Source organism: Acipenser ruthenus, unplaced genomic scaffold, assembly GCF_902713425.1.
Source record: "Acipenser ruthenus unplaced genomic scaffold, fAciRut3.2 maternal haplotype, whole genome shotgun sequence".
NCBI lineage: Eukaryota > Metazoa > Chordata > Actinopteri > Acipenseriformes > Acipenseridae > Acipenser > Acipenser ruthenus.
Genome location: NW_026708383.1, coordinates 13287 through 40085, shown reverse-complemented (window position 1 = coordinate 40085; position 26799 = coordinate 13287). Strand labels below are relative to the sequence as shown.

The 26799-nt window shown below is 43.9% G+C and overlaps 2 protein-coding genes and 1 non-coding gene across 3 annotated transcripts; 2 read left to right on the top strand and 1 right to left on the bottom strand.

The window, feature by feature from the left end:
• The first annotated feature begins 4 nt into the window (after nt 1-4).
• LOC117965147 (chromatin target of PRMT1 protein-like) lies at nt 5-8204 on the top strand. Its single transcript, XM_034910111.2, has 6 exons — nt 5-388; nt 1479-1566; nt 2915-3065; nt 3841-4024; nt 5405-5551; nt 7557-8204. The coding sequence occupies exons 2-6, from the start codon at nt 1502-1504 to the stop codon at nt 7760-7762; spliced, it is 753 nt and encodes a 250-aa protein (XP_034766002.1). The 5' UTR covers nt 5-388; nt 1479-1501; the 3' UTR covers nt 7763-8204.
• A 1932-nt stretch (nt 8205-10136) lies between these two features.
• Nucleotides 10137-10208, bottom strand: trnam-cau (transfer RNA methionine (anticodon CAU)). The gene has a single exon. It is a non-coding gene; the product is annotated as a tRNA-Met (tRNA).
• Nucleotides 10209-10374: 166 nt separating this feature from the next.
• LOC117395146 (interleukin enhancer-binding factor 2 homolog) lies at nt 10375-25534 on the top strand. The gene is made up of 15 exons (XM_059021051.1): nt 10375-10525; nt 12652-12711; nt 13118-13160; nt 14340-14444; nt 14740-14817; nt 15556-15658; nt 16053-16118; nt 16370-16486; nt 16971-17049; nt 17627-17714; nt 18081-18142; nt 18890-19004; nt 20108-20198; nt 21301-21454; nt 25346-25534. Exons 1-14 carry the CDS (start codon nt 10521-10523, stop codon nt 21450-21452), a joined length of 1164 nt encoding a protein of 387 aa, XP_058877034.1. The 5' UTR covers nt 10375-10520; the 3' UTR covers nt 21453-21454; nt 25346-25534.
• The last annotated feature ends 1265 nt before the right edge of the window (nt 25535-26799 follow it).

Below are 26799 nucleotides of genomic sequence, written 5' to 3'. Positions count from 1 at the left end.
CACATTAGTTGGGTATATAATGCGCAGGGGGATTTTGGTTTCCGTGGGCTCTTAAATGATACTTGATTATTTAATGAGTTTCTTTCTAAAGAAAGTTGGTCGAGTGGCGACGCTCATTTGCATGACGCGTTTTACGCACTCCACGCACGCTGTTGCGTATGACGCATTCGTATAACAGGCTCCATTTTCTGTTGTTGCTCGCCATTTTGTCGTCGCTGAGAGGGAGTGAGTTTCGTTTAGGGAGAGATCAATTCAATTATAAAAACAAGCGCGATTTAAAACATTTGATTCCGAGTTTAATAAAGCAGACAGAAAAAGCAACCCAGCGCCCACTTACCTCGACCATAAAGACACGGGGAAAAAAAGTTTTATTCTCGGAGCGAAAAGAGTAAGTGGGATTATCTTTCTGTGTTTCGTTGAAATTGTAATTCAAAATACAGTAAACATAAATATATGAACATGTAGTAAGGTTTTTTTTAGTTTTTTTTTTGCCGTTATTAATTTCTGTGTAGTTATATAATAAAACAAATCAAGATTAAATCTAAGTCTACATTTTACGTAATAAAATATATCTATATAAAATATAATACTATATATATATATATATATATATATATATATATATATATATATATATATATAAAACATTTGATTTAGCTATCTATGACGAACGTGTATGGTAGGAGAATATTATATTAAACCATACCCCCCTCCCTCGGCATGTGGAACCGTTTGTGAAGCAGAGAGGAGGGAGGGAGGGGGGGGGGGGTCATTGTACTCGGATTGGATTTAACATTTAGACTTCTACAATACATATTACCTGACTTAATAAATAATGCCCATTTACTGTAAGACATTAAAATAATGTGAATGTACAAAATGAAATATCATTTCATAATAGTCGAGAGAGGAAAAATGCGAAATTGCACCATGCCTGCACTTGTAATGATGCAACATACTATATATATATATATATATATATATATATATATATATATATATATATATATATATATATATATATATATATATAGATTGTAAGGTTAATTCCTTCCATTATTGAAAGATTGGCAGCAGTGTGGAGTAGTGGTTAGGGCTCTGGACTCTTGACCGGAGGGTCGTGGGTTCAATCCCAGGTGGGAGGGACACTGCTGCTGTACCCTTGAGCAAGGTACTTTACCTAGATTGCTCCAGTAAAAACCCAACTGTATAAATGGGTAATTGTATGTAAAAATAATGTGATATCTTGTAACAATTGTAAGTCGCCCTGGATAAGGGCGTCTGCTAAGAAATAAATAATAATAATAATAATAATAATAATAATAATAATTAAAAAATAAATAAATGTATAGGCACTGCAAAACACAGGCAGTGTTCCCTTAGTCAAAGTGTTCTCTTAGGAGGTGTTCCTACACGCAGAGACTACTGTAATAAGTAGTTAATTGCTTCTCCCCCCCTCTCTCCTTGTTTCCCTGCAGGTGTGCAGTGTTGCTGAAGGAAAATGAGCGCGCCATCCAATCAGAAGGTTGTGCTGAAAAGCACCACCAAGATGTCCTTGAACGAGCGGTGAGGAGCCTGGCAGCACCTAACAACCCCTGATAGGGAAGCACCACCCTGTGCACAGGCACTGGGTGTACCGTGGGCAGCGCACATGTAAACCAGCGAAGGCATAGCCTTTTGAGGAGCCGTGCAAGGCTCTGGGGGTTTGTTTTATTAACCTGCCTGCTGCGCGGTACCAGCAACGCGGCCAGTCGCGCTGTACTGGGTGTAATGGTGGGGCGGCATGGTGTCGCGATCTGTAGCCGGCACTGCTGTCCTGGTAAGGTCTGTTCAAAGATGGGCTCTCTCTCTCTCTCTCTCTCTCTCTCTCTCTCTCGCTACCCTCCCACTCCTCCTTCTCCACCATGTCTCTCGAGATGTAGCCTCCCCTTATTCACCGAGGGGGGGGTAATCTGGTCGCTCGGTCCTGGTTCAGACGCTCGTCTGCGGTCTGTGCTGTAAGCGGCGGGGCGACTGGACAATAGGCCCTTAGACCCTCCCCTCCGTCTGTGCTGTAGAGCTCGAGAGAGCGAGGGGGCGGGGCTTGTAAGAGGCCGTCTGTCTGTTTCGGCTTTCGTCTGTTTTCCATTCCTCTGTCGCTCTTATGGTTTCTCGTTGCTGCTGCTATCCATCGCTCGTGCAAATGTTTGTCCTGATACCTGGTCTTGTGGGTCTGTCGCCTTCTCTAGCTGCCTCATCCACCTGCAGTTCATTGCTGTGCCTCTCTGTATTGTATTGGGCGTACTGAATGTTGAACTGGGAGCTTGCCAGCTTCCACACACTCCCTGAACTGGTATTTTCTCTACCCTTTGTTGGCAATTTCACAAGTCCCGTATGTATATGTACTGTAGACATATTTAGTTTTTTTTTTGGATGAAGACTATCCTGCCACCTCCGTACTAGATTCACTCCCTCCCAGTGCAGCAGTTATTTGTGTGGGATGGGGGTGTTGAAAGATGTTTTAACCCTTGGCTTTTGTCCCTTTTAACTGTGTGTGTGTGGATGTCAGCAATCTCTGCTCCCTACTGAGATCTGTTCTAGCGGGCCATCTTTCTTCCCTTCCTCATTACTTTGCTCTTTTGTTCCTAGCCCAGCTGTCTCTTCTGCAGAGACAGATTTTTCTGCCTTTTAACATTCTCCTCTGTACCTCCTGCACGTGTGTCTGTCTAAATACCTTGAAAATGCACATCCAGCCCTCTGGAGATGATCAAACAGTTGTCTGTATAAAATGGAGCGCGAGAGAGGAGGACGCTGCCTCTTCCACTGTGAAAGGATGATATAACTACCCTATTTTTTCTCTCTTGGTTGGTGGGTTTTATTTTTTTTTTTTTGCTTTCGTAAACCTTCCCTCCCGTTCTGTGTTCAACCTTTGAAGCTTCACAAACATGCTGAAGAACAAGCAGCCGCTGCCGGTGAATATCCGCGCCAGCATGCAGCAGCACCACACGGCCAGCGCCCGCAACCGTCGGCTGGCCCAGCAGATGGAGAACCGTCCGTCCGTGCAGGCGGCGCTCAAACTCAAGCAGGTGAGACGCGCTGGGGAGAGGCACGCGTGTGCCCCTTCACCCTCAACCCTTTCACGCATGCAGTATTTCATACAATGTTTTCCATTGCTTTTGAGGTCATGGTGCGTTTGCATCTTCCATATGTGCCCCGTGTAAAGATGAAGGACCACAAATGGAGATTAGATAAAGGGGCATTCAGAACAGAAAATAGGAGGCACTTTTTTACACAGAGAATTGTGAGGGTCTGGAACCAACTCCCCAGTAATGTTGTTGAAGCCGACACCCTGGGATCCTTCAAGAAGCTGCTTGATGAGATTCTGGGATCAATAAGCTACTAACAACCAAACGAGCAAGATGGGCCGAATGGCCTCCTCTCGTTTTGTAAACCTTATTATGTTATGAATTCCAAGAGGGATTAGGTTGGGACCCAAAAATGATGATTAATGATACAGAATGTCGGTTTGGGGGAAAAACAGAAAAAATAAAGTCTTTTGTTGAACAAGCCCTTTTATAGAAGGGCTGACAGTAAGCACAGACAGGGTTGAGTTGATTTTTGAGCCGCGTTCGCTAAATTGCTACGGACTGCCTTTTCACATCTCCTGCATGAAAACTTATTGTTCTTGCCTGTGAACAGCCACGGAAATGCAACTGCGTGGTGCCTTTGAGCAGTTCAACGGCAGGCTGAGTATTGTTTCTGCATCTGGTTTGGGCTTTGCTACCCTGACCATCGTCCCAGGCAGGCGCTGAAGGGGTGTCTGGTGTCTCTGTGTTCGAATGTCTCCGTTCCTCCCACCAGAGTCTGAAGCAGAGGCTGGGGAAGAGCAACATCCAGGCGCGGCTGGGCCGGCCCGCCGGGGGCCTGCTGCGCGGGGGTCCAGGGGGCAGGGGCTTCCCCATGGGGGGTCTCAGAGGGGTGACCAGAGCGGGCTTCAGAGGAAGAGGCAGGGGAGGGCCTGGCAGGGGTGCCCTGGCTCTCAGAGGTGAGTTTACAGAAGGGTGGTTTTTATTTCCACAGGGTTTGTCTTTTTCCTTTGTCCTTCTGAAGTTGTTATTTTTGCAATCCTTTTCGTTTTTTTTTAATCACTGTATTGAATGCCCTTGGTTTGCATGCAGTCTGAATCTCGGGATGCTGTGTGGTGTGTCGCCTCCTCCCGATCTCTCCCAAGGTTTTAGAAAGGCATTTTGTCCGAGTGACAAAACGCTAGAAAAATCTACTTGCCTCCTCACCGTCGCACAAAACACACACAAATAAAATATCACTTATGAGGACTTTGCTTTTATTAAAAGAATGAACGCAATCAATTAGCGATTTTAATCATTCAAACTAGGTAATCATGTGGTATTTCATCAGAGTAAAAATGTTATTCTCTTAATAAATCTTCAGATTCTCAGCTGTTTAGAAATATCTATACTGTCGGTGGGTATTTATCCTGATACACAAGCGGAAAGTCATGTCAGTCAGACCTTAAACAGGTAGAATGCTCACCGGAGCAGAAGGGTTAAAGGATGATTATTATTATTATTATTATTATTATTATTATTATTATTTATTTCTTAGCAGACACCCTTATCCAGGGCGACTTACAATTGTTTTATTTAGCAGACGCTTTTATCCAAGGCGACTTGCAGAGACTAGGGTGTGTGAACTGCATCAGCTGCAGAGTCACTTACAATTACATCTCACCTGAAAGACGGAGCACAAGGAGGTTAAGTGACTTGCTCAGGGTCACACAATGAGTCAGTGGCTGAGGTGGGATTTGAACCGGGGACCTCCTGGTTACAAGCCCCTTTCTTTAACCACTGGACCACACAGCCTCCTCAGATTGGGTTCTAAACTTCATTACCCAGAAGAATGGAGATCACGCTTGTTCAATACGTTTTGGTTTCCTGTATGGCCATTGGATGAAGAGAAATAATAGTTTTGTGGGCGTTTTCAGTGGGAGACTGAGGGTACTCAGCGGAGAGTCGAGTCAGAATTCAGAAAAGGTAGCAGTTTAGTGAGAGTGCGGTGCTATGGAGTTATTTCAAAGTTTAATTAAAAAGTAATTAAGTCAACCAATAGCTTTACAAACCTACTGCCAACCACCCGATTTAAGTAGCTTTTTTAAAAAAAAAAAAAAATTGCTAAACCGTTACATATAAAAGGTTTTTTGTAATTGTTAAATATTCTTCCTAGAGCTGGCGGTCAGACTTCACTGGGCTCTGCAGACAAAGGCAGTTTACTAGTATTGCATCACAATCTCTTTGTCTCTCGAGGATGGCGCGTTAGCAGTGGTTGCACATTGGTTCTAAGGAGAGCAGTAATATTTGTTTGTGTGGTGCTGTTGTGTGACTAACCCTCTCCTGTCTCGCTCTCCCAGGTGCAGGGATGATGCGCGGCCGGGGCGGTGCCCCCAGGCTGGCTCTGAGAAGGGGGCTGCGGCAGCGTGGAGGGATGATGGGGCGCGGAGCGGCTCTAATGGGCCGAGGGGCTGGGGGGCTGGGCCGAGGAGGACTGGGAGGCAGAGGTGAGTCCAAATCCACTTTGTGTTGAGAAACTTGGAGTCAAATTTTATTTTAGCAGTTGCTTTTATTTTATTTATTTTTTGTTCGGATTTAGCTCTCCATAGGCAAGAGTCATTGGTGTCAACTGGGCCGATTTTACCATCCAAGTGAAGAAACAGCTGCTGCGTGTTGTGTGGATTGCTGTGCTCAGCAGTCTAAAGCCCAGGGCACGCGATACGTATATTTTTTTGTCACTTCAGGCAGTCTATTCTGCTTTGCAAAGCGATTTTTACAGAATCGACGGTTTTGTCGGCGCGCAAAGTTTTTAAAAGGCGTTTCATATTTTGTGATGTGATTTCCCTCTGATCAGCTAGTGTGTTATACCCAATAACAAGTCTCGGTCAACAGCCAGAGAGTTCACTGTGCTGGTCATATGACTGGAGATATGCATCTATTCTCTCTGTGTCCAAGTCATTGTTTTATTACTATAACATCTCAAATGTCTGATATTCTTTGAGCGCTGGATGCGGAAGCAGCTGTCTTGTTTATGTCCGTGTTATGTCTGTGGTGAAGGGACTGTGTGCCTCCATGGTATTTGTTTTTTTTTGGCTTCTATTCGCCTCACTCTGCTATTTGAAAGCTTTTTTCTCTGGACTAGAGACCTGTGCTTGACGTCTTTGGACCGGAAAGGAAAAATTGTAATGTCGGACCGGAAAGGATTAATGGTGTTGACCTCGTACGTGATCAATCGAATTACAGCAAACCTTGCAGAACAGTACCCCCACCATCCTCCTATATATAATCAGAAAATGTTTTAGCTCTCGTCTTTTGCCTGAAACATTGCTTTTTAAAAATGTGTTTTCTTTGTCGGTGCAGCAGACACGCGCGTGAAGTCACATGATGGATTGACTCAGCTTGGCTGGGTCTCTTGCAAAAGAAAATTTAAAAAAATGCTGCAGTTATGAGGAGAAAACACAACGCTGCAAAATTCTATTCCCAAAATGCCTAATTCCGTTCTCAATGCCTAGCTCCTTAAAACACAAATCAGAGCCAGCACATTGTCTATCTGACAACAAATCAGTAGCCCTAATTATACGTTTTCTCTTCATTGTAAATAAATGTGATTTAGTATAATTGTAATGCTATTAATTAATGAGTCATCCAGCATGATTATAGCAGCAGTTAAGTATTCTGTAATTATTTTCTTTAATAGTTAAAGTACAATGCTTATGGGATGTCAGAGCTTGTTTGAAAAAGATACAGACACACACCAACTTTCAAGAACTTGATATATAGCCTCTGATTCTGGCACAAATGTCCCAATAGTGCTTTTTACCAACACGGTACTGTGGATCTGTGCTTAATAATAACTCCAGCAGAAAGTCAAAGGACTGTATATCTACGCAAGGAGCTGCGATAATCCTTTGGGTCTTCAGATTTCATGCCTCCTAGTGATCCATTGTTTTGTCCACACGACAAAAATTGTAGATATCAGTACTGCCATAGCCGTATTGGTTCGCCCCATTGTGCATTCAGGGCAAGTGAAACATGAGGAGAAACTCACAAATTGTGCGTCCCTTCCTGCAGTGTGTGATGCCCGCTCGTTAACATATTAGCGATTCGACTTCCTTCGTTGAGATGGCATCGGGCAGTGTGTACCAGGCTTCAGAAAAGCAGCAGTCATAGGAAACCCAAGCAGCTGTTTCTTCACTTGTTTCAGTCTGAATGCTAAATCAGCTCAGTCAACACCAGCGACCCTCGCCTGATTTCTATAGAGAGCTCGAGCTGAATAATCTGTTTCTGCAGCACTAACGTGAACTGTAGGATCTGGGTTCACTACACTTACTGCTGTCATGCGCCTTTCATTTATAGAAAACGAATGACTACTTTGAATATACTGTGTTATACAAAAGTTATTCTACAGTTTGAGCTTTCCTCGTGGAATTTAAAGAAAAGGGTGTTTGTAAATTAGCAAAATGTCTTCACACCCCGTGAATGTCAGTTCCTTTCTCGTGGCTTTGTTTCCAGGTCGTGGAGGAATGGGGCTCCGAGGGCGTGGCGGGTTTGTCGGGCGTGGCAGGGGTCGCGGCCGCGGGAGGGCGTTGGGACACCCCAACGTCACCAGAGAACAGCTGGACAATCAACTGGACGCCTACATGTCCAAAACCAAGGGACACCTGGATGCAGAGCTGGACGCTTACATGGCCCAGGCAGAAGCAGACGGCAATGAATAACACTGACCCAGACACTGGAGCCCAACTGTAAATACCCTGCTCTGACTCCCACACACACACACTCACACACTCGCAACCGCTCCCTCTCGCACGCACACAGACCCAACACACAGCTGCAGTGAAGATATGGAGTGCCTCGAATCTTGTTTCTGGGGAAACACAAATGTACTGCCAGTTGAATTTTTTGGGCATGCTAACTTGGGTGACCTTTTTTGTTTTGTTTTGTTTAAATAGCTCCCGCCCCCCGTAGACACACACACACTATTTTGTGAGTTCTGGAATACCTCCCTCTCACTGAATTGAACTGACGGTTTTAAAATGTTGCAGACCCTCCTATCCTTTTGGATGTTAAGCCTGTTCTGTGTGAATTCTCCAGTTTTATTTTTTATATATTAGTTTTTTGTTTTTTTTTTAAATAAAAAGTTTAATTATAAAGTTTGAATGTTACACTTTTGTCTGCTGTTAATGTTACCTACTCTTGAAGGCAGATTGTAAGGAATGCTAGTTTATTTAGAATAGAGCTCTAATGGTCCGTTCATTTTTATCTATCTATCTATCTATCTATCATTATTTGTTTATTTAGCAGCCAAGGTGACTTACAGAGACTAGGGTGTGTGAACTATGCATCAGCTGCAGAGTCACTTACAACTACGTCTCACCCGAAAGACGGAGCACAAGGAGGTTAAGTGACTTGCTCAGGGTCACACAATGAGTCAGTGGCTGAGGTGGGATTTGAACCAGGGACCTCCTGGTTACAAGACCTTTTCTTTAACCACTGGACCAAAAAGTGTTAAGTAGATTGCTACTGTGGTGTTATCTCATGATAATTCAAACTAGAATGGTGTGCTCTGCCCCATAAACCATGTGTAACGGGGTGTAAGGGTTCATAAGAGGTATATCAGGGATGCAACACACAACCTCTCTCACTATACAGTGCACAGTGTTTCTTGAAAGAAGAGTACATGTGTTTTACAGCTGGTATACATATTCTGCCTAATTCCCTTATTTATTTTTTACTTTTGACAAAATAGTCCTTCATTAAATGATCATTTGATCTTAGGAGTATCCCATCGGGGCCATTATGCATATAATATCTATATCTATATATATATATATATATATATATATATATAGTAACATTAGTGTATATAATCACACCCCTGAAGCATAAGTCTTTGTTATAAATCACATGAGAAATGAACGGGTAAGAGTTTGTCTGAATTGCAATGCATCTTATCCTGTGTGCAGGACATGCATTATTATTATTATTATTGTTGTTAATAAAATATGTTTGGTTCATGAGTACAATCTTTTTTTTTTTGATTTATGAAAAGTGAGTGTAGTAGGGTCTGTGTTATAACAGATGATTGCGTGCAGTTTGAGGAGGCTGAACCCAGACCGCATGAGATGACCTCTCTTCTCGCAATAGGAGTCCCACAGCATGTGAACTGGTGCCCTGCAGCCAGAGGGCTTCTGCTGGCACTAAGGCAGCTCAGTGCGCTGCTTCACGGAGCTGCACAAAATAAATTCTATATCGACCCATGTCCTCAGTATTTTAAGATGACTGAACAAGACAGTAATCAATCAGGTAACCGTATATCCAAACATTTTAATAAATCAAGTATGTAACATGGTTAGTAACTCGACTTAGTTATTATTCAAACGTATTAATAGCTTCGGATTCGTCACAAAACGTATTAATCATAGGCATCAATAGGATTTTTAAATTAATGTTATCAAGTACAAAGGTTAGTGTGAAAACGTTTCTATAAAAAAGAGTCTGCATTGAAACTTCGCCCACAGTACAAATGCATTCAACACAACTCAAAAGGGAGAAAAAAACAGCAAATTAATATTTCAAAAGCACGTCTTTTTTGCGATCATCATGACAGTAAAAACAGACATAACGAAGAGCACAGAGTGTGGTTTTCACGAACTCTACTGTGCAGAATAAATGATTTTTTTCTATGGGTAAATATTGGGACTTTCTTCCTATGCATCGGGACGCGGGACATTTCCTAGGAAATTGGGACTGTCCCGACCATATAGGGACTGTCGGCATGTATGTATAAATGTGAAATAAATAAATAAGACATTTCTTTAAAATATGTGCCGAATAGGGATCTCCCAACAAATGTCTGGAAATAAATGACGCTCGTTTTAATGCAGCATGATGAAGCCGCTGGAATATTCAGAACAGAATGTTTTGTTTTCCAAGTAGATTGTTGTCCAGAAAAGAAGCTCGTATTTTAATTACAAATAAAACATTATTATTATTATTATTATTATTTAAATTGTATCAAATTTATTTTTTTTTAAATTATTTTATTTATATTATCTATTTAAAAAAAAAAAAAAAAAATTAAAAAATTCTTAGCAGAGGATGGTTTCGATCCATCGACCTCTGGGTTATGGGCCCAGCACGCTTCCGCTGCGCCACTCTGCTCCACACGGAGCTCATGTTATTTTGACTCCCTTTAAAAGCCTCTAATCTCATTTGTGTCGACACCGCCACCTGGTGAAAGTTTCCCGAATAACAGCACCGTCCCAACCATGTTCCGCCTTCTCTGCCCCAAGCAGCCAATCATCGTTAACTGTGTCCACCCCCAGCGCATGTGATTGGCTGCAGCCGGGTCTAGATTAAGCGACCGTGCAGCGATACAAAGACTCCAGTGGGCCTGCAAGCTGCGTGTAGCGGGCTTGTGTTTTCAATCCTCTCAGCGTTTCAAAAAAAACATCCACAACGTCGTACACAATCATGAGGTAAATACTAAACTGCAACTTATCTTAAAAATAATAATGTTTTTTACAATATCATCAACTGTTGAATTGTAGGTGGGGGGGAGAGAACTGGCCGTAGGCCCACTTGAATCCCCGAAGCTCGAGTGAACTGACTCGCAAGTAGGAGCCCACGTTTTGTTTCTTGGTTTTCGCGAGGAAATACTTTATCGCACCCTCCCTTTCTAGCGGTACGGTATAAAGTAGCGGATAATGATCGAGGAAAGTGGATACGGTCTGTTTTTAGAAACGGGCGAACTTCCTAGACGCCGTTGTTTGCAATGAATGGGTTTGTGGTAGTCGATATTATATTATTTACCCCCCACGGCCTCGTTTGAATCACCCCCCCTCGTGTATATACACGACTTTACAGCCCAAATAAATCCCGTAACTGGACGTTTTTGTTGTACAAAGACGGGCTCCCGGTGGCACAGCAATGCTGTGTTTCTGTTTAGCCGCCAATGGGCTGCTGAATTAATTTTCGGTTCTGTTTTATTACCGTGTTGTTTCATTCAGCTGTTTTGTATTTCGCTTTTAATTTGTTAAATATCGTGTTTTTAGCGGGCGGGGGTACTGCATTTTAAATATAACATATCTTTCTTGTAAGCCCTGCGCTAGTTTTCCGTTTCTACAACGTGTGCTGCAGTTCAATTCGTGTTTCGTATTATTCCACTTGAATTGTGCTTGTCCGAGCTGCTTGTGTCGCGCTGTGTTAGGCAGGCTGAGCTGCTTGTGTCGCGCTGTGTCAGGCAGGCTGAGCTGCTTGTGTCGCGCTGTGTTAGGCAGGCTGAGCTGCTTGTGTCGCGCTGTGTTAGGCAGGCTGAGCTGCTTGTGTCGCACTGTGTCAGGCAGGCTGAGCTGCTTGTGTCGCGCTGTGTCAGGCAGGCTGAGCTGCTTGTGTCGCGCTGTGTTAGGCAGGCTGAGCTGCTTGTGTCGCGCTGTGTTAGGCAGGCTGAGCTGCTTGTGTCGCACTGTGTTAGGCAGGCTGAGCTGCTTGTGTCGCGCTGTGTTAGGCAGGCTGAGCTGCTTGTGTCGCACTGTGTCAGGCAGGCTGAGCTGCTTGTGTTGCGCTGTGTCAGGCAGGCTGAGCTGCTTGTGTCGCACTGTGTTAGGCAGGCTGAGCTGCTTGTGTCGCGCTGTGTTAGGCAGGCTGAGCTGCTTGTGTCGCGCTGTGTCAGGCAGGCTGAGCTGCTTGTGTCGCGCTGTGTCAGGCAGGCTGAGCTGCTTGTGTCGCGCTGTGTCAGGCAGGCTGAGCTGCTTGTGTCGCGCTGTGTTAGGCAGGCTGAGCTGCGTGTGTCGCGCTGTGTTAGGCACGCTGAGCTGCTTGTGTCGCACTGTGTTAGGCAGGCTGAGCTGCTTGTGTCGCGCTGTGTTAGGCAGGCTGAGCTGCTTGTGTCGCGCTGTGTTAGGCAGGCTGAGCTGCTTGTGTCGCGCTGTGTTAGGCAGGCTGAGCTGCTTGTGTCGCACTGTGTCAGGCAGGCTGAGCTGCTTGTGTCGCACTGTGTTAGGCAGGCTGAGCTGCTTGTGTTGCAGGCAGATGTTATTTTACTTACACGACCTGACTTCAGCCAGAAGCCCCACAAAACAAATTCGTTATTCATTCATTCAACTAAACTCTTCTGAAAGCTTGAGCCCAATAATTCAATAATTGCTTACACTACCGGCAGCAGTCTTTTGCCTGTTTCTCACTGTCATTAGAAGGTGTGCTGGTAATAAGCCCCATATCAGTCACTCCTGTAATTCTTACTTTCTGGCGTTTTTCTCCAGAATAAAGTATTTATCTATTAATTTTTTTTTCTCTTTACATAAACAAGTCTGTTTGGGGCATGTGGCTGATTTGCATATAGCTGCAGTGGCCTAAAATATTGTTTTGCACAATGTTCTTGCTAAAATAACACTACCATAAACTTGAACCATGTTGCCATTGGCTTTAATCCACGTTTATCTGATGTGTGTTGCATGTCAGTCACTTCATATGCAGCTTGTGTGATCTCTCTCTTTGTGTCTGTCTGTGTCTCTCTCTTCACTCTCCTCTCTCCTTTCCTGTGTGTTCTGTATTAATTTTCCATTCCTCCACAGTGTGGCGCTAATGCTTGTCTTTGTCCCTGCAGAGGTGATAGAGGCCGAGGCCGTGGAGGGCGGTTCGGCTCCAGAGGAGGTCCCGCTCAGGGGTAGGTGCTGCTCAGCTGGGGTCAGTGAACTGCCCCTGGGGGTAGGTGGGGGTGTTGGACACAAGAGACCATAAGGCTGTTCAAAACAGAAACTGTAACTCTCAACCAAAAATGTTGGTAATAAAAAATAACCAACACACTTTCTCCCATCTTCCACTGCAAAAAACATCTAGACAGCTGAGGCTGAACTTGATGGACAAGGTTGAAGTTTGTCTGGCATTGGTCTGTTTTCGTTCCTCTGCCCTCCTACCCAATAAAACTGAGTGACTTCAAATCAATAACCTTACAGTGGCTGAATTTGAGTGACCAAGGATGACAAAAACACTTTGGACATGTTCTAGCAAGCTTGGAGGCTGTGTTTAACCCTGGAGCCTCTCTCTGAATGACAGTTTGCATTGCTTTGCAGGTACAGGCCCTTTGTTCCACACATACCGTTTGATTTCTATGTGGTGAGTACTTTGTCTTGTGTAGCATCCTAGAATACTTTTCTAGACATGTACTGAATCACCGTGTGAGTGGATGCGTGTCTCCTCTTAATGGTGTTGGCGGGCTGGCCTTTGTCTTAAGAACACGTGTCATCTGTCTCTCTCCAGGGATGGAAATGAGACTCCTCTTGCGTAGCAGTTTGACCCATTCCTGTTTTTACCGAGTTTAATAACACACCCATAAACTTTGGCTAATCAAAGTAAAACCTGGAATGGGTGAAACTGCTACACAATAGGAGTCTTATTTCCGTCTCCCCTCTCTCGCATGCGTGTTCTCTTGCTCAGTATGAAATTGTTTCTCGCCTGTCATTGTCTGTCTCTCCATGCTTGATGGATACATCCGGCTTTCCCCGGTTCAAATCCCACCTCAGCCACTGACTCATTGTGTGACCCTGAGCAAGTCACTTAACCTCCTTGTGCTCCGTCTTTCGGGTGAGACGTAGTTGTAAGTGACTCTGCAGCTGATGCATAGTTCACACACCCTAGTCTCTAAGTCGCCTTGGATAAAGTCGTCTGCTAAATAAACTAATAATAATAATACTGTGTGTTTCTGTAGTGGTGGTGATGGCAAGCAGTCTCAAATCTCTCTACAGATCTTGAGTGCAATTTGAAATACTGCTAAGGAAAATATATATATAAATAATGCGCGCTTGCACAATCTTTTAAACTAAAACAGTGTGAACTAGACTTGTCTAGTTGATCTGTAATGTGGACTTTAGTAGCATCTGCACTAGAACTACAGTGTCAAAGGTGTTTGCTTTTAGACTATAGACTTGGAAACTTGTCACTATCTGTGACCACGAGCTGTTGACTGCAGACACTGGTCTGTGCTGGGTAATGTGAGGCAGTGACTGTCCTTCATTGATGTGTATTGTCTGTCTGTCAGTCTCCCTCCTATATATTCTGTGTCTTGTCTCCTTACTCATATCACACCTGTAGTTGCTTGCTGTCTTTGTGTGCTTGCTCAGTATGAAATGGCTTCTCAACACCTTCCTACTGTCTCCTGTGCTGCCCCACACCCTGTCAGCTCTATTTATATACACCTCTCTCTCTCTCTCTCTCTCTCTCTCTCTCTCTCTCTCTCTCTCTCTCTCTCTCTCTCTCTCTCTCTCTCTCTCTCTCTCTCTCTCGTCTCTGCTCCAGTGTGAAATGGCCTTCCCCCGAGTGAAGCCTGCACCTGATGAGACAGCCTTCAGCGAGTGTCTGCTGAAGAGGAACCAGGACCTCAGCCCCACCCCTACAGAGCAGGTGTGTGTGTGTGTGTGTGTGCAGTGAAACCTGGTTAATCCAGCCCCTCTATAAACTAGCATCCTGTATAATTCAGCATGACTTTTCAGTCCTGGCCAAATCCCTATTGGAATGCATGGTGTGATCCCCTCTAGAATCCGGAACAGCACACTGTAGGATCCGCTAAAATTTCCTGCTCCCAACTGATGCCAGATTAGACAGGTTACTGTGTCTCCAGTGCGTCAGTCTCCCTCTGGTGGTAGACTTTGTGGTTTTTTTTTTTTTTGTTCATTTTATTTCTCTCTCTCTCTTTCAGTCTTCGATCTTGTCCCTGGTCACAAAGATCAATAACGTGATTGACAACCTCATTGTTGCCCCCGGTAACTTCGAAGTGGTGAGTGTGGCGTGTTGTGTCTGTCAGCGTGGTGTGCCGTGTGCTCCAGTGGTGACTCTATATATACTGTAATACATGGAACACAAAAGTGGTGCAGTTTGCAATGATTTTCTACAAAGTTGACAAAGCTTGGAGAAAATGTCTTGAAACATCCAACCCAGTTCAGGATTAGAAACTCACACTAGCCCTGCTGCTGCTGCTGCTGCACCCAGTCCTGGGGTTCAGCGCTCCCCTCAATGAAGTCTATTAATATTGACATGATCAGGAGCCAGGAGTTTGAGCAGGGTTAAACTCACGCTAGCCCTGCTGCTGCTGCACCCAGTCCTGGGGTTCAGAGCTCCCCTCTAAGTCTAATTGAAGTGATTCAGTAGCCAGGAGTTTCAGCACCCCCTGTTAAACATATTGTTTCTTCCTGTATAGCTGCATGAACAATTCCTGACAGTCAACCTACAGATGCAGGCGTGTCTTATTCACGCATGATCACTTAATGTACATGTACAGTTCATTCAGAGCAGATTTAGTAGGAGTCTGGTTGTTCAAACTCCTGGCACCTGTTGATTTTAATAATATTTCTGAACAAGGGGAGTTCTGAACCCCAGGACTGGGTGCAGAAATAGTACGAGTTCCTAACCCTGCATTTGAACAGTGTCTGTGAATTTGAAAGTGTTAGTTTTTTTTACATTATTCTTTTAATTGTGCCTGACCTCTCCCTCTCTCTCTCTCTCTCTCTCTCTCTAGCAACTTGAGGAGGTGCGCCAGGTGGGCTCCTACAAGAAGGGCACCATGACCACGGGGCACAACGTGGCAGACCTGGTCGTCATTCTCAAGATCCTGCCCACACGTGGGTATCTCCGCAGCGCCAGGGTCTCAGCGGGCGGGAGGGAGACTATAGTATTTGGTTTTTAGTGTAGCACGAACACATTAATCAGATAAGCTCACTACAGGCGAGGATCTTTGGTGTTGATCGGGCAATTTTACTATTCCAAGTGAAGAAACAGCTGCTTGGGTTTGTGAGGTTCGCTGCTCTCCACAGAGTAAGAAAAGCAGCGATCGTCACAAACCCAAGCAGCTGTTTTGTCACTTGTTTCATTTTGAATGGTAAATTAGCCCAAGCAGCACCGATAACTCTCACCTGATTTCAGCAGAGCTCTCAATCCGCATTGTTTTCATGCAGCACCGTTTAGTATCTTCTGAAGTGTTGCTTCCAGCTAATTGTGATTTTTTTTTTGTTTTAGTTGAAGCCGTTGCAGCTCTTGGAAACAAAGTTGTAGAGACCCTCCGAACACAGGACCCAGCAGAAGGTCTGTACAGAATTAGTTTCCACAATCTGCTTTGAGTCTCATTCCTGACTACCTGTACAATTCCATTCTAACTAATTGGAGTAAACCTAAGTTGCATCACCTGCATTGTTTATGTAGGAACGAAACCTCTAACGTTTCAACAAGAATTCTCTGTTTTGTTTTTGTCTTACTGTTTTGGTTTTCAAAGCCTTGCGTGATCTTGTGCTTTTAACTTGGTGTCTTTTACATGTTCTGCTCCGTCTCCCCCGCAGTGCTGTCCATGCTCACCAACGAGACCGGTTTCGAGATCAGCTCTGCCGACGCCACTGTGAAGATCCTCATCACCACGGTGCCTCCGAACCTGCGCAAGCTGGATGCAGAGCTGCACTGTGCGTCACACGCTTTACTGCCTTTTCACTGTCTGCAAGACTAGCCTTTGTGGATAGTTCTGTCTCTTGCACTCTGTTACACTTAACATACTCCTCTCCCCAACCCGGTATCTGTTTGAGCTGCACGAAACGATTTGGATGAAGCTCTCCACAGGCCCCGAGGGTCCTTGGTGATTTGGGCTGATTTACTAATCTGTGGAGACAGCTGCTTGGATTCGTGCGGATTGCTGTTCTCCGAGCAATCTTAAGAAAAACAGCCGTCCTCGTCGTCACAAACCCAAGCTGCTGTCTCTCTTCACTTGGGATAGTACGTTTTAGCCCGATCAACACCAGTGACCCTCGCAAGGGGTGAGCTTATCTGAATGACCGGTTTGTGCGGCTGTAATCGGTTCTGGGGTGGGGCGTTTTTGCTAAAATGATCTAACTGGCTATCGCTCTTGTAAGTCATGTCCCCCACGTGACTGTCCTGTTGCTCTGTTTTCAGTGGATATCAAGGTTCTTCAGAGCGCCCTCGCAGCGATCCGCCACGCGCGCTGGTTCGAGGAGAACGCGTCGCAGTCCACGTAAGAACGCTTTTCCTGCTTGCGTCATATAGTGGTTACAATTGGTCTGCAGTAATATCAATTCTAAAGTAACAAAAAACAACACTAACATGATTATTCTAAATAACCAGTCGGTGATCACAGGTACCAACATATATATATTTTTAAAACAAAAAATGGTAGGAATAGAAATGCCTCCCTTTGCATAGCAGTTTGCTCCATTCCTGGTTTTGCTAGGAGTTTAAGACACACCTGAGCTATACACTGTGGCTCATCAAGCTCATAAGAAACCCCAGAGTGGGTGAAACTGCTATGCAATAGGAGTCTTATTGCCATCCCTGAATGGGGACACACAGTGGTTGGAAAATGTGAGTGATTGTTCAATGCAAAACACAGCACGGTTAATTAACTGCTAATAATTAAGCTTGGAAAAGTGTGTCTAATTATAGAGCTCATAATTAGCCATTCACATATATTTTGAAGTATGCTGGTGTGCCTCGATTCAGTTCCATTGTAATTATGAATGTTGACCCCAGGTCCAGTGGTCGGTTTTTTAAAAGGAAGCCTGCACTCCTAACCCTGCCTCTCCTCCCTGCAGCGTGAAGGTTCTGATCCGTCTCCTGAAGGACCTCCGAGCCCGCTTCCCCGGCTTCGAGCCTCTCACACCCTGGATCATAGACCTGCTGGTGAGTGGGAGAGGAACCGGGGAAGCGTTTCAGCAGCACACCGCTGCAGAACAGATCAGCCGGGCACTTTTTTTTTTTTTATTCATAAAAGAATCTGAAGCCTCTAGCTGCTGGCTAAACACGCTGTCGATTGTGTGAAATCAACAGCTGCAGTTCATGCAAAACACACGAGGGTTTCTTTTGTAAAGGTTATAAAAGCTTACATTTTATAAATGAGAAGCATTATATGAAACACTTAACCAAATACATGGATATCTCTCAGGATCCAGCATAGACTTCCAAATGTAATTTTTATAACATCAATACACTTGCTTCTTAATACTTAACTATTTAAGGACGGCCTCTAATTCTCTTCTCTTTCTCCAGGGACACTCTGCAGTGATGAACAACCCCTCTAGGCAGCCCCTGTCCCTCAATGTCGCTTACAGGTGAGCTTCCCTTCCCTTGTCTGATTCATGACAGAGACAGTTACAGTATGGTGCAGGTTGTAGTAGCTTGTGACTATACAGAACTCTTGACTATACAGAACTTGCACTGTGGAAGGTGGCAGGTAGATCTAAAACGCTTTAGATTTCATAAACTTGACGTACAGAAGTTTCTACCCCAGATATTTCCTTTATCCCATTTATACAAAATGGGCTACGAGCCTGTGTTTTTGCGTTCTCCTCCTCCTCCTCCTCCTCCTCCTCCTCCTCTCTCTCTCTCTTTTACTATGGCGTTTGCTTATGAGCTGCCCACTCTGAAAATTGATACCATTGTTTCAAGTTGAGTATGACATGTAGAACCTCTGCCGTTATCCTTTTAATTGGCGTCCCCAAATCACAACCGTCACAAAGGGCCCCATTGACAACTGTGTGTCGCAGAGCCCGGCTGATTTGACTGCAGTGTGACTTGGGAGCAGAAGCAGGGCTTAACTCGCTGTCTTGCGTTGTACTTCAGTTGAAATCCAGCAGCTTTTAAAAACAACAAGGAGACTCCAGCACTTGTCAAGTTCTGGCTATAACAAGAGGCAGTGCAGAGAACTGTGTCCCTTGCTGGTAGTTATCCACTCCGAAAACAAATGTCCTCGTAAGCTCTCCTGCTGTCATTGCTTAAGGACGGGGATGTTTTAGCGTTGAAGTCGGTCTCTTCCTGCGAGTTTAACGCTGCTGTGTTTTTTTTATGTCTCTTTGCAGACGGTGCCTGCAGATGCTGGCCGCTGGTCTCTTCCTGCCTGGCTCTGTTGGAATCACAGACCCCTGTGAGAGCGGCAACTTCCGCGTGCACACGGTCATGACTCTGGAGCAGCAGGTAACAACGCGGTTACCAACAGAAATACTGGAGTTCAGACTACAAGACTTGCTTTGTATTAGCATACTTGTGTGCAATATATAGCAGATCCTGGTATGACCTCCCATCAAACTTGGCTATATGGTTTAATCATGCTTTTAACTATATATGAAGAATATAGTGTAGGGTGCTGTATATCAGTTTGTATCATGTGGAAATTGTCACATTAGGACTGGCGATACTGCAAAAACATACAGTATAGGGTGCTGGGTAAGATCAGCTGACTTGCATAGACCTTGATTGGTATTAATCTTGTACTAGCATAAGGTTGCTTTTAGTTCCTAAATCATTGCATTCAAATCATTGCATAACTTGAACACATTACCATTTTCTGCCACAAGGTTGGGCTGTTACCCACATTGAATTTGAACATGTAAACCACTGAGCCTCCAGCGTGTCCACACCTGTACACAAGCCTAGGGAACGTTGCTACGTGTAGGAAAGTGTCTCTGTGCAAATCTCTTCCCGGGTGAGGTTGAGCACTAGGATGTGTAATGATGCACTAGTGTCTCCATACATGTGATGGGCTGCTTGTATGATTTAATAATGGACCATTAAGACAAATGAAATGGGAAAGTGTGTTCATACCAACTATAAACAGCACTTCATAGAAGAACTGTTCAGTTAACTACAGTGAGCTATAGTGTGCTTTTGGTCTTGTCTCTACAGATCATGCCCCATGTAACAAATGTACACCGTGAACTGTTGCACCTCTGTTAAGCACGCTGGGGTTAATGTGTCTGCGCATGGCAGAGCTGCATGAACAGATTTATTGGGTTGAGCTTTCCACAGAAATCAGGTCGGATGAGAGTCATTGCTGTTGACTTGAATCTGATTCTACCGTTTCAAACTTGTGATTTTTCTGCTGCTTTTCTTAACCGTGGAGAACAGCAATCCACACAAACCCAAGCGGCTGTTCCTACACTCGTTCCACTCTGTGGTACATTAACCCGATTTTTTTTTCCACAGCGGCGACCCTCGCCTGGTTTCTGGGCGGAGCTCAGTCCCAGTAATGGGAGGGTGCGGCGCTAGTCTCGTCTCTAATGGGTTGTCTTGTCTTGCAGGACATGGTGTGCTTCACAGCGCAGTCCCTCGTCAGGATCCTCTCTCATGGGGGATACAGGAAGATCCTGGGGCTGGAAGGAGATGCCAGCTGTAAGTAAATCTATTTAAAACAGCCAGGCAGAGAGGGTGCACATGAGAGTTGGCGTCACCTTTTTAGGAGTATTATTGACTTTCCCCCTCATCCAAACGGAACTTGTCAGACAAATAAGGGGATGGGTGTGAATTCAGTTCCTTTCAAGGCATGCTGATGTGCCTGAAAGTGGACTAGGACCTCGCAAGACACTATTGAAAGCTTACATTTGTCCCCTGTAAAAAGCAAACCACAAGACTGCTTTTTAAAATGCATGTGCGTTGAAACCTTGTGACCGCCTTTGACTTTGTTGTACAGTTTTTTCAGTAGCGTGTGGCTCCTGCTTGATGGTGTGTGTGGGTTCCTGCACACGCACTCCCACAGTATTATACTAATAGCACAGGATTCCTTTGTCCTTGTGCTGCTGGCTTCTATCTGCAGATTTCAATCCATTTCGCAGAACTCTGCAGTACATCCCAATACAGGCACTCTAGCCCTGATTGCTGCTGCAAATCGCACGTTCACTTTTTCCGGAACTCAAGCTCAGTTTCGGCTGCCCGCATCTGCACCTGTGTCGAGTGTGACGCACCCTCGGATCATTATTTTCATCAACTGAGATTTCTGAAGTGTTGATTCCACGAACACTGCCAGAAGGGCTTCCTGTTCAAGAGGGATTAGTGGAAGATGCATTTTAGGGATTGCATTTATTAGGCTGTGTGTGTGCTTGAGTATTCCAGCAATACTCTCTGTCCTTGCCCGTCATTGACAGCTGAGTATTTGGATTACAGTTCTCTATTTTTGAATTCCTTTTGATAAGATTGAATGAATCTTCTTGCACCTGTGACGCAGATCCGTTCGTTTTCTTTAGATAGGCTATCCATGTTTCCCTTATTGCTGACCAATTCAGTTTTTCAACTCCCTTACCTTTCTTAAAACTGCCCCCCCCTTTAAGGTGGCCCTCTACTGTAGAACCGGTTATAAAGCGATGCGGTTGTGGCCCCCATTTGCCCCATAATTCCTTTCCCCTGCTGCTTTTTTTATTCTCATTATAACCCACATTGCACTGTCTGTGGCTTTGCAGTGTAATCCTCTTTGTAACGCACTCTGCTCTGCTTGTTTTAGACCTGGCCTCTGAAATGTCCACGTGGGACGGAGTGATTGTGACCCCCTCAGAGAAAGCCTACGAGAAGCCCCCTGAGAAGAAAGAGGGAGAAGAGGAGAATCTGGAGGAAGGAGGAGAGGGAGAGGAGGAGAGCATGGAGACACAGGAATAGAGGTGAGTGCCTCTAAACTATGCTCCTCTGAACAGTCAGGAATGTTCAGAGATTCAGTCAGTAATGGGGTTGGAACAATCTTTGTGCTGGATATTTGAGTCTTGCTTACTATACTGACGTTTGTATTTGCAATCGCTAAAGCAGGCATTCAAGTTATTTCAATATATCCCCTGTGGTGTTGGAAAGAACAGTGGTGACTCAAAGCCAACAAACTCAAGAAAAGTGTGAGGAAGCAACCAGGGTAGATTTAAAACCTGTCTTCAGATAGTCATGATCACGTTCAGCCAGTACAAGACTGACCCTCGTGTTGTAGTGTGTTAAATCCCCAAGTGCTCTATTGAAATCTTGTCTAGCACCCCTCGAGATTATTTTAATGCAAAACGTGTTTCTTGTGACATTTTGCTTGATATGCCAGTAAGTTGCATTGCAGTCTGTGCTGGAAAATGTGGGGGGTCCTCCCATACATCAGCATGGTGTTATCACCATGGAAACTAATACAGTGCAGGCATCATTCTGCACACTGGAAATCTGTGCTTGTATACACACCACTCTCATTACTTGTCTGCGCTTTCCAACAGTGTAGGTGTTTAACCGAGGTGTCGCATGTAATGTGTGAAGGTGAATCTGCATCGCCTCTGTGTGAAATAGAGAATCTGTGTGAGGGAAATCCACCCCTGCGGATACCTGAGATGGATACAGAGCACAGATGAATTCATCACACACTTGCATAGGAAATAAGCAAACTAAAGCAGAAACACGTTTCTATCATAGTTCCTGATGAGATTGTTATTCCAAGGCTTGTGCCAACAGTTACATTTCCAGTCTCCTCCTGCAATCCATGTACAGAACTGGTGTTGAACCCAAATTAAGGATCCCTTTTAATATGCATAATGGTTTCTTTTTTAAATTTGGTACTAATCTAAATGGCTTCCTTTCTGAGGTCAAGACTGGCAAGACAGTTGAGCAGTAAATCACACAACACTGTTGCAGCTTTTATGAATTATACTAGAAAGTTAGAAAACACGGTACATGTAGAAAAGTCTATCAATAGCATAAATGGATACGTTTTCAGCAGGCTGTGATATTCAGATAATTTAGCTTCAGTGTAAATATCTTTTACATGGAAAAGAATGCATTAGTCAGTGGTCCTAGAATTTATTAATCGGAATATGCAAGCAGGATAACTGCTTGTGTAAATGTCAAAATACAATCTCTGAATGCAAATTAAAATATTTATGAATCTTTAATTTTATCGATGTTTTAAAATATGAATTGGATTCCACGGTACATAAATTAATTTATTCTAGCAACTTTACTGGATTTCTTTAAATCGCTGCGTTATTCTCACTCTGTATAGTTAAGTTGCACTCATTATAATATTTGTGCCCCTTTTTGTTTTGTTGAAACGCTGTTGTCTGAGTACACACGACCTCAGCCTTTCTGCAAATGCACATGGCTTGCCTCCCCAGTAGATTTGCTGCAGCGCCTGTGTTTTGGTTCATGCAGTGCACTGTGTGTGTTGCAATGCTCCTCCCTTCATTGTCCCCCCCAATCAAAGCTCTTCTGCTCACACTGACCAGTCCGGCACACCCAGCTGGTTCACCAGTTAACTTTCCTTTTCTTCAGTGGTGATCCAGGTTCAATATTGTTCATTTTTAGCTATTCCGGTTTTCTTTCCAGTGTATTGAATTATTTGGGGAGTTTAGCTAGATTTAATGGAGCTGGTGCTTTTCTCTGACCAGAATCTTTCTTAAGAACATAAAGTTTACAAACGAGGAGGCCGTTCAGCCCATCTTGCTCGTTTGGTTGTTAGTAGCTTATTGATCCCAGAATCTCATCAAGCAGCTTCTTGAAGGATCCCAGGGTGTCAACTTCAACAACATTACTGGGGAGTTGGTTCCAGACCCTCACAATTCTCTGTGTAAAAAAGTGCCTCCTATTTTCTGTTCTGAATACCCCTTTATCTAATCTCCATTTGTGACCCCTGGTCCTTGTTTCTTTTTTCAAGTCAAAGAAGTCCCCTGGGTTGACATTGTCTATACCTTTTAGGATTTTGAATGTTTGAATCAGATCGCCGCGTAGTCTTCTTTGTTCAAGACTAAATAGATTCAATTCTTTTAGCCTGTCTGCATACGACATGCCTTTTAAACCCGGGATAATTCTGGTTGCTCTTCTTTGCACTCTTTCTAGAGCAGCAATATCCTTTTTGTAACGAGGTGACCAGAACTGAACACAGTATTCTAGGTGAGGTCTTACTAATGCATTGTAAAGTTTTAACATTACTTCCCTTGATTTAAATTCAACACTTCTCACAATATATACAAGCATCTTGTTGGCTTTTTTTATAGCTTCTCCACATTGCCTAGATGAAGACATTTCTGATTCAGCATAAACTCCTAGGTCTTTTTCATAGTTCCCTTCTTCAATTTCAGTATCTCCCATATGATATTTATAATGCACATTTGTATTGCCTGCATGCAATACTTTACATTTTTCTCTATTAAATGTCATTTGCCATACCTGTTTTTGAACTTGCATACCTGTCATAACTGCAGCAACAGGAATAATTAGGATGACTTATTGCTATGGTTACAAAGCCAGCCTAGTCTCAATTTCAAGGTGCTGGAGCTATTAGACGTGTGACCCTTTACCAGGATTTATTGGTCATACATTCACACATTTCTATCATTATTACAAGATTAATGTTTGAGGACCACAAGGCTAGTGCCAATAGTTCATGCCAGTCTCCTGGGACTGGTTTCACACCCCCTGCCTGCTCCAGCATCGCACCCTGCAGCACCTCCTGATACCCGTCACTACACTGGCAGGATGCCTCTGCTGCCCGTCGCTACACTGGTCCCTGCTTAAACCTGCTGGAACGAGTGCAGATCGTGTTTTTAAGCTGTGCCAGACCCCTGCTGTCCGTGCCAGAGGCTGTGCAAACTGTTTTCAAAGCTGGGGCTGGCGTGGGAGAATATTTGTGAGCTGTCCCCTCTCGTATCTGGCTTGCCAGCTTCATGGGGCTTTGGCTGCTAAAAATGAGTTGTGTGTTTTTTTTTTTTGTTTTTTTTTTCCCATGGTCTTCAGAATCGGCCAACAGGCTCTTTATCTGGGGACCTGGTTGTGAAAAAAGCCTTCAGGTTTTTATACTGCTTGGAGAGTTGGTAGCTGTGAGGATGTGGACTTGCAAAAGCTAAGCTTAATGGTTTGCTGTAGCATGGAGAGGCAAAAACAAAACAAACTTGCTAGTTTTTAATTGGACATGAATGTGTCGCTCCCATGTGCGCTTTTCAATAACATTCATTTTTACCTCTGAAACTGGTGATTTTGTATCTACCTGTTTTACAGCAAAAATGCCTTCTGTGATTTTTTTTCTAAAGCAGGGGCGCTGGCGATGCAGAACAGGCCTGAATTAAATTGATGTATGGTGCCGCTATACCTCTTTAATGGATACGCCGGTCACATCGATTTGATTCAATCCAGACCTGGGTTTAAATAAGAGACCAGCCAAAGGAGCAATGGGGGGAGATTAGGGGTATATACAGGGAGCAATGGGGCAACTTCTAAAAGGTATTGACAATGTCGACCCAGGGGACTTTTTCGACCTGAAACAAGGACCAGGGGTCACAAATGGAGATTAGATAAAGGGGGCTTTCAGAACAGGAAATAGGAGGCACTTTTTTACACAGAGAATCGTGAGGGTCTGGAACCAACTCCCCAGTAATGCTGTTGAAGCCGACACCCTGGGATCCTTCAAGAAGCTGCTTGATGAGATTCTGGGATCAATAAGCTACTAACAACCAAATAAGCAAGATGGTTCGAATGCCCTCCTCTCGTTTGTAAACTTTCTTATGAGTCTGCTGTGTAAACTCCTGTGTTTCTTTCTTCCTCAGGCATCTGCTGTTGCAGTTCCTTAGCGGACAGACTATTCGGCACTGACCTGGACCAACCGAGACCTGTCACCCGACTTTCTTGAACCCTCCCAAACCGTCTGCATCATTTGTATTTTTTTTTTTTATTATTTTGTTTTAAGATGTTTGCGTGGTGACAAATTAAAAGTTTGTGTGTTGGTTTTATTCGGAGCTTGTTTGGTGTGAATTTATTCCATGTGTTTTTGGGGAGGGAGGCTGTCTGATGGAGGATTGCTTCACCTGGTACACAGCGAGCAAACCCGTTGTGTGTTTTTGTGTCACACGTTTTGGTGAACTGACCCAATCCAGTGGACCAGCCGTTTTTAGATTACATTTCCAATTAAATAGCAAATGTGAAGTAACAGAAGAATAATGACCCACACTCCTTTCAACAACAAAAAATCCAGTTAACTTTAAGTATGTAGATAATGGATTTCATTTTTCGACGTTAGGTTCATGTTTTATTATTATTATTATTTATTTCTTAGCAGACGCCCTTATCCAGGGCGACTTACAATTGTTACAATCACATTATACATTATTTCACTTTTTTTTTTTTTTTTTTTTTTTTTTTTTTTTTTTTACAGATATCACATTGTTTTTACATACAATTACCCATTTATACAGTTGGGTTATTACTGGAGCAATCTAGGTAAAGTACCTTGCTCAAGGGTACAACAGCAGTGTCCCCCACTGGGGATTGAACCCACAACCCTCCAGTCAAGAGTCCAGAGCCCTAACCACTACTCCACACTGCTGCCCTATAGATATAAACATTAATTGCACATTTGCGGACTGTAGTATTGGCCCACTACACTTTACACCAGAATTCAAGGTGACAGATTAAGGACAAGCATGTAGTAAAATTTAACCATTTTATAATAGAACCAAGCAAAACACTCTTTGAAATGTAACAAATCTTGATCAAAAACTTATTTCATTTAAAGTATTCGTTCATGACAGGTATTGGCACCCCTCAGTATTTCGTGTGTCCTCCTTTTGCATTGATACGACTTTCAGACGTTGATAATTCTTATCCAGTGTGTTGCATCTTGCTGGTGAAATCTGAGCCCATTCTGTCTTGCATATTTCTTCAGCTCAGACAGACTGGATACACAATGCTTGGCTGCAGCTTTTTTTCAGATCAGTCCAAAGCATTTCTAGTGGATAGAGATCTGGTGATTTGCGAAGGTCATTCCTGAACTCTTGTCTTCGTTTTCTTCAAGAATTCCAGAGTTGACTTGGCTGTATGCTTTGGGTCGTTGTCGTGTTGGTAGAATGTTTCGCTGCATTCATTCCTCCTTCAATCGCATGAATATCTCCACTCCCTGAACTGCTGAAACTCCCCTATATCATGATCAAACCTCCTCCATGTGTAGCTGTAGATACAAAGTTTTTTTTCATTGAAGATGTTCCATTTTGGGGGTAATGTTATA

Excerpts from the sequence above, each read along its gene's own strand:
- LOC117965147 (XM_034910111.2), top strand. The coding sequence starts at position 1,502 with ATGAGCGCGCCATCCAATCAGAAGGTTGTGCTGAAAAGCACCACCAAG. Across the intron at positions 3,066-3,840 it reads CGGCGCTCAAACTCAAGCAG|AGTCTGAAGCAGAGGCTGGG; the intron begins GTGAGACGCGCT and ends TCCTCCCACCAG. Across the intron at positions 5,552-7,556 it reads AGGAGGACTGGGAGGCAGAG|GTCGTGGAGGAATGGGGCTC; the intron begins GTGAGTCCAAAT and ends CTTTGTTTCCAG.
- LOC117395146 (XM_059021051.1), top strand. Across the intron at positions 14,818-15,555 it reads CCCCCGGTAACTTCGAAGTG|CAACTTGAGGAGGTGCGCCA; the intron begins GTGAGTGTGGCG and ends CTCTCTCTCTAG. Across the intron at positions 16,119-16,369 it reads AACACAGGACCCAGCAGAAG|TGCTGTCCATGCTCACCAAC; the intron begins GTCTGTACAGAA and ends TCTCCCCCGCAG.